The sequence below is a fragment of the Mauremys mutica genome, chromosome 10 (assembly GCF_020497125.1).
Source record: "Mauremys mutica isolate MM-2020 ecotype Southern chromosome 10, ASM2049712v1, whole genome shotgun sequence".
NCBI lineage: Eukaryota > Metazoa > Chordata > Testudines > Geoemydidae > Mauremys > Mauremys mutica.
The window spans coordinates 78,944,170-78,959,835 of NC_059081.1; the positions used below are offsets into that span (position 1 = coordinate 78,944,170).

Here is a 15,666-nt window from a genome sequence, read left to right on the forward strand (position 1 = left end):
AGGACTGTGACTTTCAGTGAAGTGATATACAATGGTAGAACAAACAGAATGTAGACTCTGATTCTAAAGCTCGTCTAAGTCAATTAAAAGATTCCCATTAATTTCAAGTCAGATTAGGAGACACTCTGTGGGGTTTTCTCCTTCCTCTGCAGAGTGGGGCACTTGCTTGTTTGAACCACAGTAAATGGTGGTTCTCTGTGACTTAAGTCTTTAAATCATGATTTGAGGGCAACAGTAACTCAGCCAGAGGTTACGAGCCTATTACAGGAGTGAGTGGGTGAGGTTCCATGGCCTGTGCTGTGCAGGAGGTCAGACTAGGTGATCATGATGGTCCCTTCTGACCTTAAAGTGTATGAGTCAATGGCCTTTGGCTCAGGCCCTTGAAATAAGTTTGGATTTGTGGGGGTTTGGGTACAATTACAAATGATGTCAGGGGAAAGTACATGAGTTATATTTACTCAGAGTTGCACATAAGATAAGTTGAACTAAATCAGTTTTAAATATATTATCTTTACCCTCCAAGTTGGAAAATACTTACTGACACATTTTCAGTTTATAAATGATCACACAACGGAAAATACAGCCTAGTAAAGTTTTAACTCAACACCACAGATGGTGTTTTTCATATTTCTTTGATTGCACAAATGAAAGACTCATTTGTATCTATCCTAAAATGCATATATAAAATCAATCAGAAAGCTGAGCTTATTTATTTATTTTTGTAACACTTTATTCTGACTTCTAAGCACCTAAAGTTCTCCTTGGCAGGATTATCTAATCATGGGAAATTTGGGGAGTTCCTTTTTTATCACAGTGTTTAGATTTTTATTTATGAATTTATGTTTTACTCAAGGGAAGTGGATTTCCTAAAGGAGTTTTACCATCTGCCACAGAATACCAGGAAACAACTGACCAAACAGTGCATATAAAATATTTTAACTGAACAAATTAAAAAACAATGCTGTCTAATTAAAAAGAACCACTCGGAAATCCAAACATTTGAAAATTCAATTAAAAAAATATCTGGCACCCTTCTGACATGGATAAAGTTGGCATTTGCTGCACAGCAGTCTTCTCACCTGTCTCATTGAGATCCCAGGATCCCACACTAGAAGGATTGTTTTTGTACATAACAATTTTGTTAATTAAGGTTGAAACACTAACAATAGACCATTGTGTGCATCCAGGGTGGGTTTTTTTCTCTCCTTTTTTTAATTTCTCACACATAAAACAAGGCTTAGATAACATGAGTATCAACCCAGCATTCTAACATACATTGTTTCTTTAATTTGTACCTTTTATTTTGAACCTCATTCTCCCTTTTCATTTTCAGAATCCACCTCCTCAGTTCCAGAGGATAAGTGCTTCAGTAGCTCGTGCCCAGAATGTGGAAACCAAGAGGTGTGAGGTCCAGGGGTGGCATGAGACTGAGTACAAGAAAGCTCTGGTATCCATCAAGACCCAGCTGAGAGAAATAGAAGGTCCTGACATCAAGGAAAGTCTTCAGGATCAGATCCGCCAGTGGTTCATTGAGTGCCGGTGAGAAGAAAGAAAATACTTGCACTATAGCAATTGCATTTGCCTTAGAGGGCCTGATTCTGCCAGCATTATTCTGAGTGGCATCTTTAGTTCCAATTGGACTACTCATAGAGGAAGGACTACTTGGGGTGAGTAAGGATCACAGAATCAGGCAGAGAGATTAAAATTCAGGACACGTTTAAACTCCACTTTAGTTTGTGTCCTAGCTTTGTGTCTACATCTGAATACTTACAGGCTGTGAGGTAATGCTTCCTGTTCGAATGTATAGGGGATGAGAGGAATCGTCAAGCCTCCCATCACACAAAGGAATTGGGATTTGCCATAGTGGATCAAATAACTGGTACTTAGGTCCCTTTTCCTGCCACTGGCAGTGTTCAATAGCTAGTGTGAAAATCCCACAGGGGGCCTGATACTCCAAACACTTAAACACGTATATAGTTTTACTTGTGTGTATTCCTATTGACTTTAGCGGAACTTAGCTCGTGAGTAAAGTTAAGCACCTATGTAAATGTGTGCAAGCTCAGACCACTGATACATATGGACTTCTGAGCACGTTCACCTTAGGCACATATTCTTTAGTTCATGAAATTCTAGATGTTCAGCTCTAACATGGTATTATTGTTGTGAAGTAACATAAGGAAATACAGATTGCTTGCAAAATACTACTAATCTACTAACAATCTTTGAGATCTGTTAACTAAAAGAAAATTGAGATTCAGATGGCAAATCCAGGGATTTATCAGTCGAGTTTCAACTGCTTTGCACACCTGTTCATGATTACTGTGTGTTTTGCCATTTTGGCTGTTTGCCCAAGTTACGTGACAGACGATAGTTTGACTTCAGGACCTGTGCCATCTACATTCCTGGTTCATATTTTGCTTTTTTGATTGTACCTCCCTACAATGAGCCTTCATGTGGTACAACGTGTGAAGAGTTATGAGGAAAGAGTGTTCTGTAAAACTTCCAGTGAAGAATTTGCATATTAAGCACAAAGTGAGTCTTTAGTCAGTAAAATGGATACATTTTTAAACTATTCTGTTGCAACTGAAAGTACCAATGATAGAATCATAGAATATCAGGGTTGGAAGGGACCTCAGGAGGTCAGCTAGTCCAACCCCCTGCTCAAAGCAGGACCAATTCCCAACTATATCATCCCAGCCAGGGCTTTGTCAAACGTGACCTTAAAAACCTCTAAGGAAGGAGATTCCACCACCTCCCTAGGTAACCCATTCCAGTGCTTCACCACCCTCCTAGTGAAAACATTTTTCCTAATATCCAACCTAAACCTCCCACACTGCAACTTGAGACCATTACTCCTTGTTCTGTCATCAGGTACCACTGAGAACAGTCTAGATCCATCCTCTTTGGAACCCCCTTTCAGGTAGTTGAAAGTAGCTATTAAATCTCCCCTCATTCTTCTCTTCTGCAGACTAAACAATCCCAGTTCCCTCAGACTCTCCTAATAAGTCATGTGCTCCAGACCCCTAATCATTTTTGTTGCCCTCCGCTGGACTCTTTCCAATTTTTCCACATCCTTCTTGTAGTGAGGGGCCCAAAATTGGACACAGTACTCCAGATGAGGCCTCACCAATGTCGAATAGAGGGGAACGATCACGTCCCTCGATCTGCTGGCAATGCCCCTACTTATACAGCCCAAAATGCCATTAGCCTTCTTGGCAACAAGGGCACACTGTTGACTCATATCCAGCTTCTTGTCCACTGTAACCCCTAGGTCCTTTTCTGCTGAACTGCTTCCTGGCCATTCAGTCCCTAGTCTGTAACAGTGAATGGGATTCTTCCATCCTAAATGCAGGACTCTGCACTTGTCCTTGTTGAACCTCATCAGATTTCTTTTGGCCCAATCCTCTAATTTGTATAGGTCCCTCTGTATCCTAGCCCTACCCTCCAGCGTATCTACCACTCCTCCCAGTTTAGTGTCATCTGCAAACTTGCTGAGAGTGCAGTCCATGCCATCCTCTAGATCATTAATGAAGATATTGATCAAAACCGGCCCCAGGACCAACCCTTGGGGCACTCCGCTTGAAACCAGCTGCCAACTAGATATGGAGCCGTTGATCACTACCCGTTGAGCCTGATGATCTAGCCAGCGTTCTATCCACCTTATAGTCCATTCATCCAGCCCATACTTCTTTAACTTGCCGGCAAGAATACTGTGGGAGACCGTATCAAAAGCATTGCTAAAGTCAAGGAATAACACATCCACTGCTTTCCCCTCATCCACAGACCCAGTTATCTCCTCATAGAAGGCAATTAGGTTAGTCAGGTATGACTTGCCCTTGGTGAATCCATGTTGACTGTTCCTGATTACTTTCCTCTCCTCTAAGTGCTTCAGAAATGATTCCTTGAGGACCTGCTCCATGATTTTTCCAGGGACTGAGGTGAGGAAGTTCCCCGGATCCTCCTTCTTCCCTTTTGTAAAGATGGGCACTACAGTAGCCTTTTTCCAGTCATCCAGGACCTCCCCCAATCACCATGCGTTTTCAAAAATAATGGCCAATGGCTCTGCAATCACATCCGCCAGCTCCTTTAGCACCCTCGGAAGTAGCGCATCCGGCCCCATGGACTTGTGCTCATACAGCTTTTCTAAATAGTCCCGAACCACTTCTTTCTCCACAGAAGGCTGGTCACCTTCTCCCCATGCTGTGCTGCCCAGTGCAGCAGTCTGGGAGCTGACCTTGTTTGTGAAGACAGAGGCAAAAAATCATTGAGTACATTAGCTTTCTCCACATCCTCTGTCACAAGGTTGCCTCCCTCATTCAGTAAGGGCCCCACACTTTCCTTGACTTTCTTCTTGTTGCTAACATACCTGAAGAAACCCTTCTTGTTACTCTTAACATCTCTTGCTAGCTGCAACCCCAAGTGTGATTTGGCCTTCCTGATTTCACTCCTGCATGCATGAGCAATATTTTTATACTCCTCCCTGGTCATTTGTCCAATCTTCCACTTCTTGTAAACTTCTTTTTTGCGTTTAACATCAGTAAGGATTTTACTGTTAAGCCAAGCTGGTCGCCTGCCATATTTACTATTCTTTCTACACATCGGGATGGTTTTTTCCTGCAACCTGAGAAGAAAAAGTAGTCATAGGTATGACCCTGCTTACTCAAAGTTTGGATTTTCATTTACTGAGGACCAAAATAATGAACACAGGCTGCAGTGTGTCATCTGCAGTAAACTGTTATCAAATGAAACCCTAAAACGATCAAAGTTACATAGCCATTTGGAGACAAAGCACTCTAGCTATAAAGACAAGCCTCTTGATTTATTTAAACAAAAAAAGCAAAAATTTGGAAACATCACAAAAAACACTTGAATGTGTATCTACTGCCCGGGAGCAAGCATCCCATGCCTCTTACCTTGTTGTATACCGCATTGCGAAATGTAAAAAACTCACACCATCACCGAGGAGTTAATTTTACCTTCTGCTATTGACATGTGCACTGAAATGTTGGGCGAGTCAGCTGCAAAAAAGATAAAAGCAATCCCTCTTTCTGACAACACAATATAGAGAAGAATTTGCAATATCTTAGAAGACATCAAACTGCAAACAACTGATCATCTTTCACTGAGCGACTGTTTACTGTTACAATTAAATGAATCTACGGATATCTCAAACTGTGCTATCTTGGTGGTTTATGTGAGGCATGTATGGGAAAGTGATTTTCAAGAACAGTACTTGGTTAGGGTGGATTTGCCTATTTCTACTCTTGCTGCTGATATATTTGTTACACTAGATTATTACTTGGAGTCAGTGGGATTGAGCTGGTCGAAGTGTGTTGGTATTACAACTGATGGAGCTGCTTCAATGACAGACAGGGAAACATTCAGGAGCTGTTCAAAGAATCCTTTTGAAAGCATACAATGAAACGTGGGACCACAGTTTCCTGCACAGGGAGGCCTGAGCAGCTAAAGATATGTACCTGAGCATCACTAAACTCTAAAAGATTATGTCAAAATGGTGAATTACAGCAAACAAAATGCCAAGAATTTGCGATGCTTGCAAGTTTTCAGTCAGGAAATGGGCAGTGCGCGTGTACATCTGCTTTACCATGCTGAGGTTCATTGGCTATCCTGTGGCAAAATGTTGTCTCGTGTATATGAACGTAAAAGTGAGTTGGCAGCTTTTCTTGAAGAAAAAATGTCTCACCTGGCAGAGCACTTCAGTAACAACACATGGGTTGCTCAAATTGCATATCTGGGAGATATATTCAATCAGCTGAATGATTTGAATCTGTCTTTACAGGGCAGAGGGCACAATTGCTTTGAGCAGACTGACAGAATTGCTGCATTCAAAAATGCCCCTCTCTCTGTGGAACAAACATGCTTCAAATGATAGGATGGACATGTTTCATAACATGTCTATAGAAACAAAAAAAATGGAAATATTCTGCTAGCCAAGAAGCACTTGAAGAAAATTATCAGTAATCGTTTAACTAAATTGCACACAAGATTCTGTGATTACTTTCCAGACGAGCAACTGAAGGGTGAAGAATGGATACAGGGTCCATTTGGAGTTGTGTTGGAAAACATGAGTCTACCTATGAAGCAAGAATTTCAGCTGGTTGAGTTATCTTGTGATCGCAGTCTACAAAGAAAATATACTGAAATGAGCCTTCCCCAATTTTGGTGCAGTGCTGCTGGAGAATAGCCTTCTCTTGCTTGCCATGCTGTTAGAATCATTTTGCCTTTCAGTACAACATACTTGTGCAAAACTGGATTCTCTGCCTTGACTCAACTGAAGAATAAAAGCAGGAACAGACCGGATGTTGAACACAACCTTCAGATTGTGCTGACTACAATTACGCCAAACTTTGATAAACTCATCAAAGAGAAGCAAGCTCAGGTTTCTCATAAAGTGGAACCTAGGATTTATTATACTGTTGTTAACGTATTCCTCTTGATGTTCATTTCTGCTTTTAGCTTTCTGACTGTTGAGCTGCTTTAACTTAGTAGCATTATTGTTATTACATGTAGTGGGTAATAAATATTTTGGGGGCAAAATACTTGTGTGTTTTCTTCTTAAGCTATTTACTGGGTCAGGTCTGGCCAGCAGTGTTTATAAATGGGTTCTGGTCCAAAAAGAGTTGCGAACCTGTGCCCTAAAGGACATATAAAGTTTGTATATTATAGCAGCTACTATCATCTTTTTGAACCTAAGACTATGTCTCATTTGCATGTGTATGTTTACCTGCTTTAACCTTGTAAATAATTCTCATTTCTTTTTCCTAGTTAATAAACCTTTAGTTGGTTTATTATAGGATTGGCTACAAGCATTTGGGGAGAGATCTAGGGTGCACCTGACCTGGATTTTTGGTGTCAAGGACCATCACTAAGTCCAGCTTGCCTCGGTGGGAAGACAGACTGGAGTGCCCAAGGGGACTGTCTGTGACTCCATGTTAAGGCTGTTACTATGTTTGAGGAGTTCACACTTGATACTTGGTTGATGAAATCTAAGTATAGAACACACAACCAGTTTGGGTTCGTGCCCTGTTTCCTGACAGTCGGCCCTGAGGTTGGCACTCATAGTCACGAGCAGGGCTGGCTCCAGGCACCAGCATTCCAAGCTGGTGCTTGGGGCGGCAATCTACAAGGGGCGGCAGTCCCTGTTGTTTTGCCCCCAAGCAGCGCACCGAATTGCCGCCGTGGGCGGCGGGGGCAGTCCGTGCGCCGTTAGGGAGGCAGGCGCATTTCTGTGGTGGCGGCAATTCGGCGGCAGCTTCTATGTTTAGAAAACTGTAGAACCGGCCCTGGTCATGAGCCACTCCAGATATCTTGAAAGTGACACAAGTCGTAATGAATTATCTGCCCTCCTTTTTGCTCTCTGTGGGAGGCTTCATGTAACTGACCAAAACAAGCTTCCCGCAGACATATTCATTTCCATCTGAATAGGTAAGAAGAGAATCTGCAGATTTCTAAACACGGAAGGGATATGTAACATAGAACTAAACTGTCTGCATGATGCATGAGGAACCTTCTAATACTAGAAGAATTTCTGTGTCCTCTTGCCTGCACGCCTCACTGAACAGAGGCTGAACATTTGAAGTGCCAAGCTTTACATTTCTTATTACATGCCAGGATATATTTTTAAGCACCTTAAAAGTAAGAAACAAAATAAACTTTTAAATGTTGCTTACAAATTGTCCTTTAACTACAACTTTTGATTGATTTTATGATCTTCCATGGGCTACTAAAAATCGAGTAACTGAAGAAGGTTTACAAAGATCCTTTTCTTTCTGATAAATTATGTTACATATATTAAAAAAATAAAACCCAAGCTTATTCATTCCTCCCATACCTTATATTCAATTGGAAAAGGGTGTGACAGCACATACAATTAGCAGGTGTTATCTTTCAAGACAGCTGTTATTGTATTATAAAAACAATGGGCAGATATTGAATTTCCCCACTTGTAAAAGGCAGTGCTGCTATAAATATTTACCCCCTTTCTTTGCAGAAAAGACCAAGCGTAATGTCAGTCATTCTTAAATCCAAGACAGTTTTTATGGGAATAGAGGTCCTAATACACCTTCCCAACAGAGTAAATTAAATGAAAAGGTCTGTTTTGTAGCACTGTCACCAGAGTCTTACTGGAGAATTCTACATTTCTTGTTTTATAACTTCTTCCCTCTTATGATCCAGGGTGTAGTTCTGCTATGCATCATTCTGCTTATCTCTCTGTGTGCTTATTTGCCTGAATCTGTACCTCTCTGCCTGGTGAATCATTTACCTGAACATTTCCAAGCTTCTATTTTGTCTGGTTCCTGAGCACCGCCCTAGAAAATAATTGTTAAAAGCTTAAAATCATTTAAAGAAATATAGCCACTCACATTAGAGAAATGCAGTGTGCATAATGGTCTCTTATTTATCACAAGTGCCCTTACAAATTGTGAAACAAGGACAGAAACATTCGAAACTTAATAGCATCTGTAATTAAATCCCTTCTAGTTGTTCCAGGTTTCAGCCACTCAACTGCCAGAGAAGCCCCCACCCACCACATTGACAATGCAGAGGTTTATGTTGTTTTAGAAATTAGAAGTTACATAACTAGGGCATCAGATTTATTCAAGATGGAAGAGGCATTTTTCTGCAAATTGAGTCCTTGTGGGGTTTCACATGTATGTGCACCATGAACTAACTGCTACTCTTCTCTCTCCATTGAAAAGCTTGCAAAAGGGTTGGGAGAGCAGAAGCAGCATGAAAAATAGTGTTTCTCATATGCTTTTTATTGCTGGTTTAAACCTAAAACCACAACCCTGAACACAATAGCAGCACTCGCTTGTAATTCTTCAAAGTAACTACCTCTTAGTGTGTGATAACTGCAAACCCAAGCTACAGTCAGCACTAAACAGTCAAAAGACATGAAAGCGCTCCCGGGTACGTTGAATAAAAAAAGTATCACCTTTGTCAAATTTCTTGGGATAATGAATTTAGATTCATTTTGGAATGAAGTCAAGATGAAAAATCAGAAATCAAGATGAGGTTTTTATTACTTGAGATAGCCTCAAGAGTCACAGTGGAGAGCCTAATACACAGGATTCGCTGTAATGTATCTTATGCCCTCTAGCTGTAACAAATTATTTTGTGAATTTCTTGGAGGATTTATATGTCTCTGCTCAGTGCTCCAGGGAACATTTCATCAGTGGCATTGCTGACCTAATAACAGGGGATCTAAGTAATAGCAACTTTTATGTACATGTTATGTGTTATTCCCACAGATTTGGGGATTGCTTTTCTGGACGAAGGAGGCAGCCAGGGATAAATGTGCTCTCATAATAGGCTTATACTTTACTGATTAGCTTTGAAAGATCCTCTTGCTCGGCCTGTTGACTTGAGTCCTGTCAAAATGAACCGTCTGAGCTTCACTGTGAATAAATGAGACTCATTTTAGAGCAGGCGGTTCCTGTGCTTTATTGATTCATTTTAAGCATTCCTAACTGCCAGCTCAGCTTTTGATCAAGAGGGAAGTAGAAAAGAAATAGGAGGCGATCATGTTATATTTTCTTTTTTCATAAGACTGTTTTGTTGGGCTGAGATTAATGCCAAGATGCTTGTTCACAGGACAAAATGGGAAGCCAAGAGGGAGGGAGAGAAAAAGGCGGGAGGAAGATGAATGGAGGAAGAGTTTTTTCATACTGAAAGTCAACAGACTAGGGAAAGCATTTATTTGTGTAAGGCTGAAACTGCCATATTACATTTCACATTCTGAACTCATTACTCTTTCTATAGGTAACTTTACTGTTTGTGAAAGGTGCTGGTTGACAGCTTCAGCAACTGAAGTCCTGTTCATGGGACGGATCCGGCTTTGAGCCATAGTAATGCTGAGCAGTGGCCCCAGCACTGTACCTCATACCTGATTTGGAGGAGCTGCTTCTGTGGGTCCAAGAGGACGTACCCATTCTTTCAAGCACTGGCTGAAAAAAGCCTGACTTCCTGGTACATACACATCTTCAGCCCTGGCTGGAATGCTCTAGCTATGAATGACCACACGATAGGATGATAGTACACAAAAGGCAGCAAGCAGCTAATATCAAAATAGCTACTCTAATTTTTACTATAAAAAACATAATTAAAAAAAGATAGCTGTTTAACAACAGGCTGCAACCTTGAGATCCTGGGGCTGTCTTGCCATGATATAAAGTTGGAGGTCAGCCTGTTCATTGCAGTCATCTCTCTTTACAACTGTCTGGTCATTTAGCATTACTCTTCTATAGGAACCTTTTCTAGGTTGCTTTTCTGATAGCTGGTCCTTTAAATTCAGAAGACACAAGATTTGGATCCCCAAAGAAACCACCACCTCCCTCTCTTCCAGCTTATAAATGTTCCCAGTGTGTCCTTCCCTCTATCTGACTGAGGAGATGGCGGCACATAATCACCAGTCTTTGGTACCACCTGCATGTGCCATCCCACACAGAACCAAAAATTCAGAGCAGGGCTATTGAAGAAGCCATTGCCATGTCCCCTCAGATCTGTTCAATCACTGCAGGTAATGAGGACACAATTCCCTTAAGTCCCTTCTATCAACTGGCAGAGACAAATCTTGCTGTCTGGGCAGTCTGGGATGTTACTACAGGTGTATCAAGGCAAATCCAACAGAAATGCAGAGATGGTTGTGGCTCCATGGTTATGATCAGGAGGTTTATAGCAGAACTGAGGACCTTCCATTCAAGGCACTGGACCTGTTTAAAGAGCAGTTGGAAAATTCCTTATTGACTTGAAAACTGGATCACGTTTTTCTTGTAGGAAGGCTGGTACAGGGGAAGGCCCATGGCAGATGTCCTCAGAAGTCATTCCATGAACTGCGTGTTTTGGAGAAGTAGAGATCCACACACCAGAAGACGCTGCTGGTTCCCTGAACCAGACACATCCTTTGCATCTGCTTCAGCCACCCAGTGAGTTAGAAGATACACCTGGAAGCCTGCAACTCACCTCCTTGGTGGGTTCATACTCCTCCCCTTATGTTTTGGGAAATATCTGGGTAACTTCTTAAAACCATACACCTGTAATAATTCTATTCCATACAGACCAGAAAAAATGAAGAGATTAGTTCAGTCAGTTCCACTCTAGGTCACTCTCCAGCCCTCTTCCTCACCTTTTTTCAAGTATCCTTCCCATTTACTGAGAGATTAAGTAAACTCCACTTTTTCCAGTGGGACCTATAGAAGATGTTCCTCATCAGGACTTAGGAAAGAGGGCTTTATTCCTGCTACTTCTTTATTCCCAAAAGACAAGAGGAATTAATTATATTTTGACTTGGATAAGCCTTAACAGGTCCATCTATATTTTCAGATACAAGAGGGTAACAAACTAAGATTTTGCATAGGCAAGAATCACTACTAGTACAAAGTGCTCCCCACTGGCCTCTCCATAGCACCATAAAACCATCATCAGGTATCCAGCACATTTTCTTGAATTCAATTCATGGGACCAGCTCTGTCCAGTTGGGTGCCTTAAAGCACTTCCTGCTTCAGTCACTGTATCTCTGAATCAGACAATCATACTGAGCCATGTGGTAACTTCCACTGGAGACACCATCAACTCCATGAGAGCAATGGCCTTTCTACCATAGGACATATTTCTGGAGATACTGAATACCACCAGGAGCAGGCTTTGAAGAGTCAGCAATAATATATTTTCCAAATAAAGTTTGACAATTTATTCCTGGTATGAACTGCTTAATACTTGAGTTTGCAGGCTGCTAAGCTGAAACATGGATGGAATTTTCCTTTACAAAAGGAAGAGTAAAACTAAGAATATTTTATAATTAAGGAAATGTAAACACTAATGGACAACGTTTGGGTCTTCCCTCATTTATCTAATAAGCTTCCATTGCGTACCTAGTTGTTACATGTACTAATTGTGGTAGAAATATTGAGGACTGGAAAGACCAAAGAAAATGGAGTGCAAATGCATGACTTTCTCAGCAGAAGAGAAGCCAAAATCAAAAGCCCAACTTCCAATGTAATGTTCCTTTGAAGAGAGGAAAAGTAACATTATGATAAATATGAGTATTGTTTTTGTGGGGCAGAAAAAAAAGAGCAAGATGAAAATTACCCAGCAAGATGATTCTGACGAACAACATGTGAGGAGGCCAAATCTGTAGCCATGATTCTACCGGCCATTTCCCACTGGTGGGAGTCAAAACTCTGGATTTGTTAGCAATTTAAACAATGACAAATTTAGTTGTCTTTTCTGATTGCTTGGACACCCCTCTCCACCCTGTCCAATTTAAAAGTGTGAACCCCTCTATTTCCAAAAGGAGTGTCATGTGAAATTAAGTCCATGTGTAGTTAACCTGTTTTATAAGGTGTTGCTGGATTTACAGGGGGCAGGGGACACTTTGGAAGCTTCTGTGCAGTGGCAAAAGTTGCCTACTTCAGTGCATTCTGGAAATTTACGAGTGTGCTGATATTAATGGAGGCGGCTTGACGGCTTTTGGGGGGGATCTGCCGGAAGCCCCGTGGTTCATATATTTTTCATACTTGGTGAAACACAGATAAATCTTTGTGGCATGCATCTAAAACAGACCAGTTGAAGCTCAGTGTCAGGCCTCCAGAGAGAAATTGATAATTTCACTAGCTCTGCTTTCTGAATCATTACTGTGAAGCATGTCATTTCTCATTTGCATAAGGCTTCTGAGTTTATACTGCAAATTAAAATGATTACCAGTTCTACCAGGTGATTTAAAACATATGCAAAGGACTCTGCTACTATTCTTTAATTTCTTATTTTGTTTACTAAACTGTCAAAACTTTGAAGTAATCGAGAAGCATAAAATATGTCTTAGGTGCAAATCAAGATTCCTACCAGCTTACAGTATAACAAATGGCCCCTCTGAAAAAAATCCAACATTATGCATCACTCTGCAGTTTACAGACACATAAGGGTTTGCTTGTAGATAATTTCAAGTTTGAACCACTCACAAGTTATACACATAACCTTTGCAAGCAGTACTGTTCCCCCCAACTCCGCTGAAAACAGATGTTCAAACATCTTGAGTCATAAAAGTTATTCGTGATCTTCCCTGTTGCAACCTTTATCCTCTCAAGACCTTCAGTGCACATAAAGGTATTCCCTTTCAAATCAGCAGAATTGCTCATAGAGCAAGGTGCTACTCACCATAAGGATATCAGAATCAGGCCCAGAGCATGCAAAAGTGCACTTGTATGTCTGTAAAGCACCTAAAAGACAGGCTCCTGCTTCAGAGAGCTGGCAGTCCAAGGAGATCACACCTGGAAGACAGACAACCCAGTGGAGTGAGAAAAAATGTCTTGTGCTGCATACCTGTGTTATGTCTATTTTAGGGTATGTCTACACTGGCAGAGCTACATCACGGGCAGTCACATCACCACTCAGAGAGCACTGAAAGGAAACCACTGTTGTGCGTTCACACTGTCAGCTGCCTGCGCAATAGCGTGTTCACACGTGCAGCAGTATTCAGAGCGGTGTACTCTGGGTAGCTATCCTATGGAGCAGCTCTTCCTTTTCTGCTGCTAAGAGTTTTGGGAAGGTGGAGGGGGTCACAGTGCATCCTGGGTCCTCCTGTCCCAATGCCCTGTAATGCACTGCTTTGCATCCCAGCAATCCCTGTGCTTCCGTCCACATTTTGCCCTCTTTCAACTGTTTGTGTACTGCGCGCTCTGCCTCTTTGGTCTGCAGGGATGGATCCCTCATTGTTGACCAATATGCTGCTCTCTCTCACTAACACGTCACAAGTGGCAGTGGAATTATTCCTTAAACTACAAAGGCAAGAGGAGTGCGACATTGATCTCATCACACATAGTAGCTATGACACAAAATTGCTTGCAGCATTCACGGAGGTGCTGTCCACAGCGGAACACCGCTTTTGGGATTGGTAAACAAGCATTAAGTAGTGGGATCACATCGTCATGCACATGTGGGATTACGAGCAGTGGCTGCAGAACTTTCGCATCAGGAAAGCCACATTCATGGGACTGTGTGATGAGCTCACCCCAGCCCTGTGGTGCAAGGACACGAGAATGAAAGCTGCCCTGTCGTTGGAAAAGCACGTGGCAATTGCACTGTGGAAGCTGGCTGCTCCAGGCTGCGACCGATTGGTCGCTAATCAGTTTGGAGTGGGAAAGTCGACAGTTGGACTTGTGTTGACAGAAGTCTGCAGGGCCATTAATCACATCCTGCTCCGAAAGACCATGACTCTGGCAACATGCATGACATTGTGGATGGCTTTGCACAAATGGGCTTCCCTAACTGTGGAGGGGCGATAGATGGCATGCATATTCCAATTCTGGCACCAGCCACCGAGTACATTAATTGGAAGGGGTATTTCTCTATGGTTCTCCAAGTGCTTGTGGATCATTGTGGGCATTTCATGGACATTAACGCAGGCTGGTCCGGAAAGGTGCATGACACATGCATCTTTCATAACACTGGCCTGTTCAGGAAGCTGAAAGCAGGGACTTTCTTCCCAGACCAGAAGATCACTGTAGGGGGAGTTGAAATGCCCATTGTGATCCTGGGTGACCCTGCCTACCTCTTAATGCCGTGGCTTATGAAATCAAACACAGGGAACCTTGACAGTAGCAAGGAGCAGTTCAACAACAGACTGAGCAAGTGCAGAATGACTGTTGAGTGTGCTTTTGGCCGTTTAAAGGCCCACTGGCACTGCCTATATGGGGTCCTGGACCTGGCCGATGACAATATCCCTATGCTTATAGCCACATGCTATAGCCTCCATAATATTTGTGAAGGGAAGGATGAAAGCTTCACTTAGGGCTGGACCACTGAGGCTCAGTGCCTGGAGGCTGAATTCGAACAGCCAGAGACCAGGGCTATTAGAAGGGCACAGCACAGGGCCATAAAGATCAGGGATACTTTGAGGCAGTAATCTGAAGCTGGAAGCCACTAATATTTGTTGCTACGCTCGGGAGTGCAGTGCTTGTAATGCTAGGAGGTGATTGTGATTGGTGCACACGATGCACTATGAAGGTTTAAGAATATTGCCAGTTGCTTTGCAGGGCTCTGTTTGCTTTCAATGATTGGAATAAAGATTGTTTTCAAACCAAAACAATTCTTTTATTAAAAAACAACAACCGGAGAAGAGAGACAAACAAAAAAACACATCAGCACTGTGGGGAATGGGGGAAGGGAGGGTCCCAGGAGGAGGTGGGGTCCTGGGATGGTTAAAGATTTGTGTATGTCCAGGTATCATATGCAACCTTGTCCTTTGGAGTACAGTGCAGTGGGTACTGTACTTCAGCAGGGCTAACCTGCAGAGGGACGAGTGTTGAGTGCAGTGGGTACTGGGAGTCCGCAGGGCTGGATGGTTACAGGGCAGGAGTGGAATGCAGCACGTACAGACTGGAGCCAGGCGGTTGATAAGAGTGCGTTGGCGGTGTCTGGGGGGAACATGGGAAAGAGTTTTGCGACAGTGGCTTCATGCATGGAGCTGCTCGGTTTGCAGTGCTAGTAGCGCCTGGAGCATGTCCGCTTGGTGCTCCATAACGTTTAAGAGCCGCTCTGTGGCTTCATTCTGGCGTGCCGCATTCTCCTTTTGGTCCCTCTTCTCGCTATCCCGCCACTCCTTCAAGCCTTGTTTTTTGGCCGCGGAGTGCACCATGACATCACGCAGAA

At 42.5% G+C, this 15,666-nt stretch overlaps 1 protein-coding gene and 1 long non-coding RNA gene across 4 annotated transcripts in view; one reads left to right on the forward strand and one right to left on the reverse strand.

Annotated features, from left to right (window-relative positions):
• The window catches only part of IQCA1 (IQ motif containing with AAA domain 1), a 163,883-nt gene that overhangs the window by 44,819 nt on the left and 103,398 nt on the right, over positions 1-15,666 (forward strand). For all 3 annotated transcript variants that reach the window (XM_044978528.1, XM_044978527.1, XM_044978529.1), the window contains one exon: positions 1,334-1,539. In XM_044978528.1, the coding sequence (XP_044834463.1) occupies positions 1,334-1,539 (206 nt within the window). The remainder of the gene's footprint in view (positions 1-1,333; positions 1,540-15,666) is intronic.
• LOC123343412 overlaps positions 13,178-15,666 on the reverse strand; it is a 46,369-nt gene continuing 43,880 nt past the window's right edge. Inside the window, exon 3 of the long non-coding RNA XR_006572230.1 lies at positions 13,178-13,286. This is a non-coding gene — a long non-coding RNA (uncharacterized LOC123343412). The remainder of the gene's footprint in view (positions 13,287-15,666) is intronic.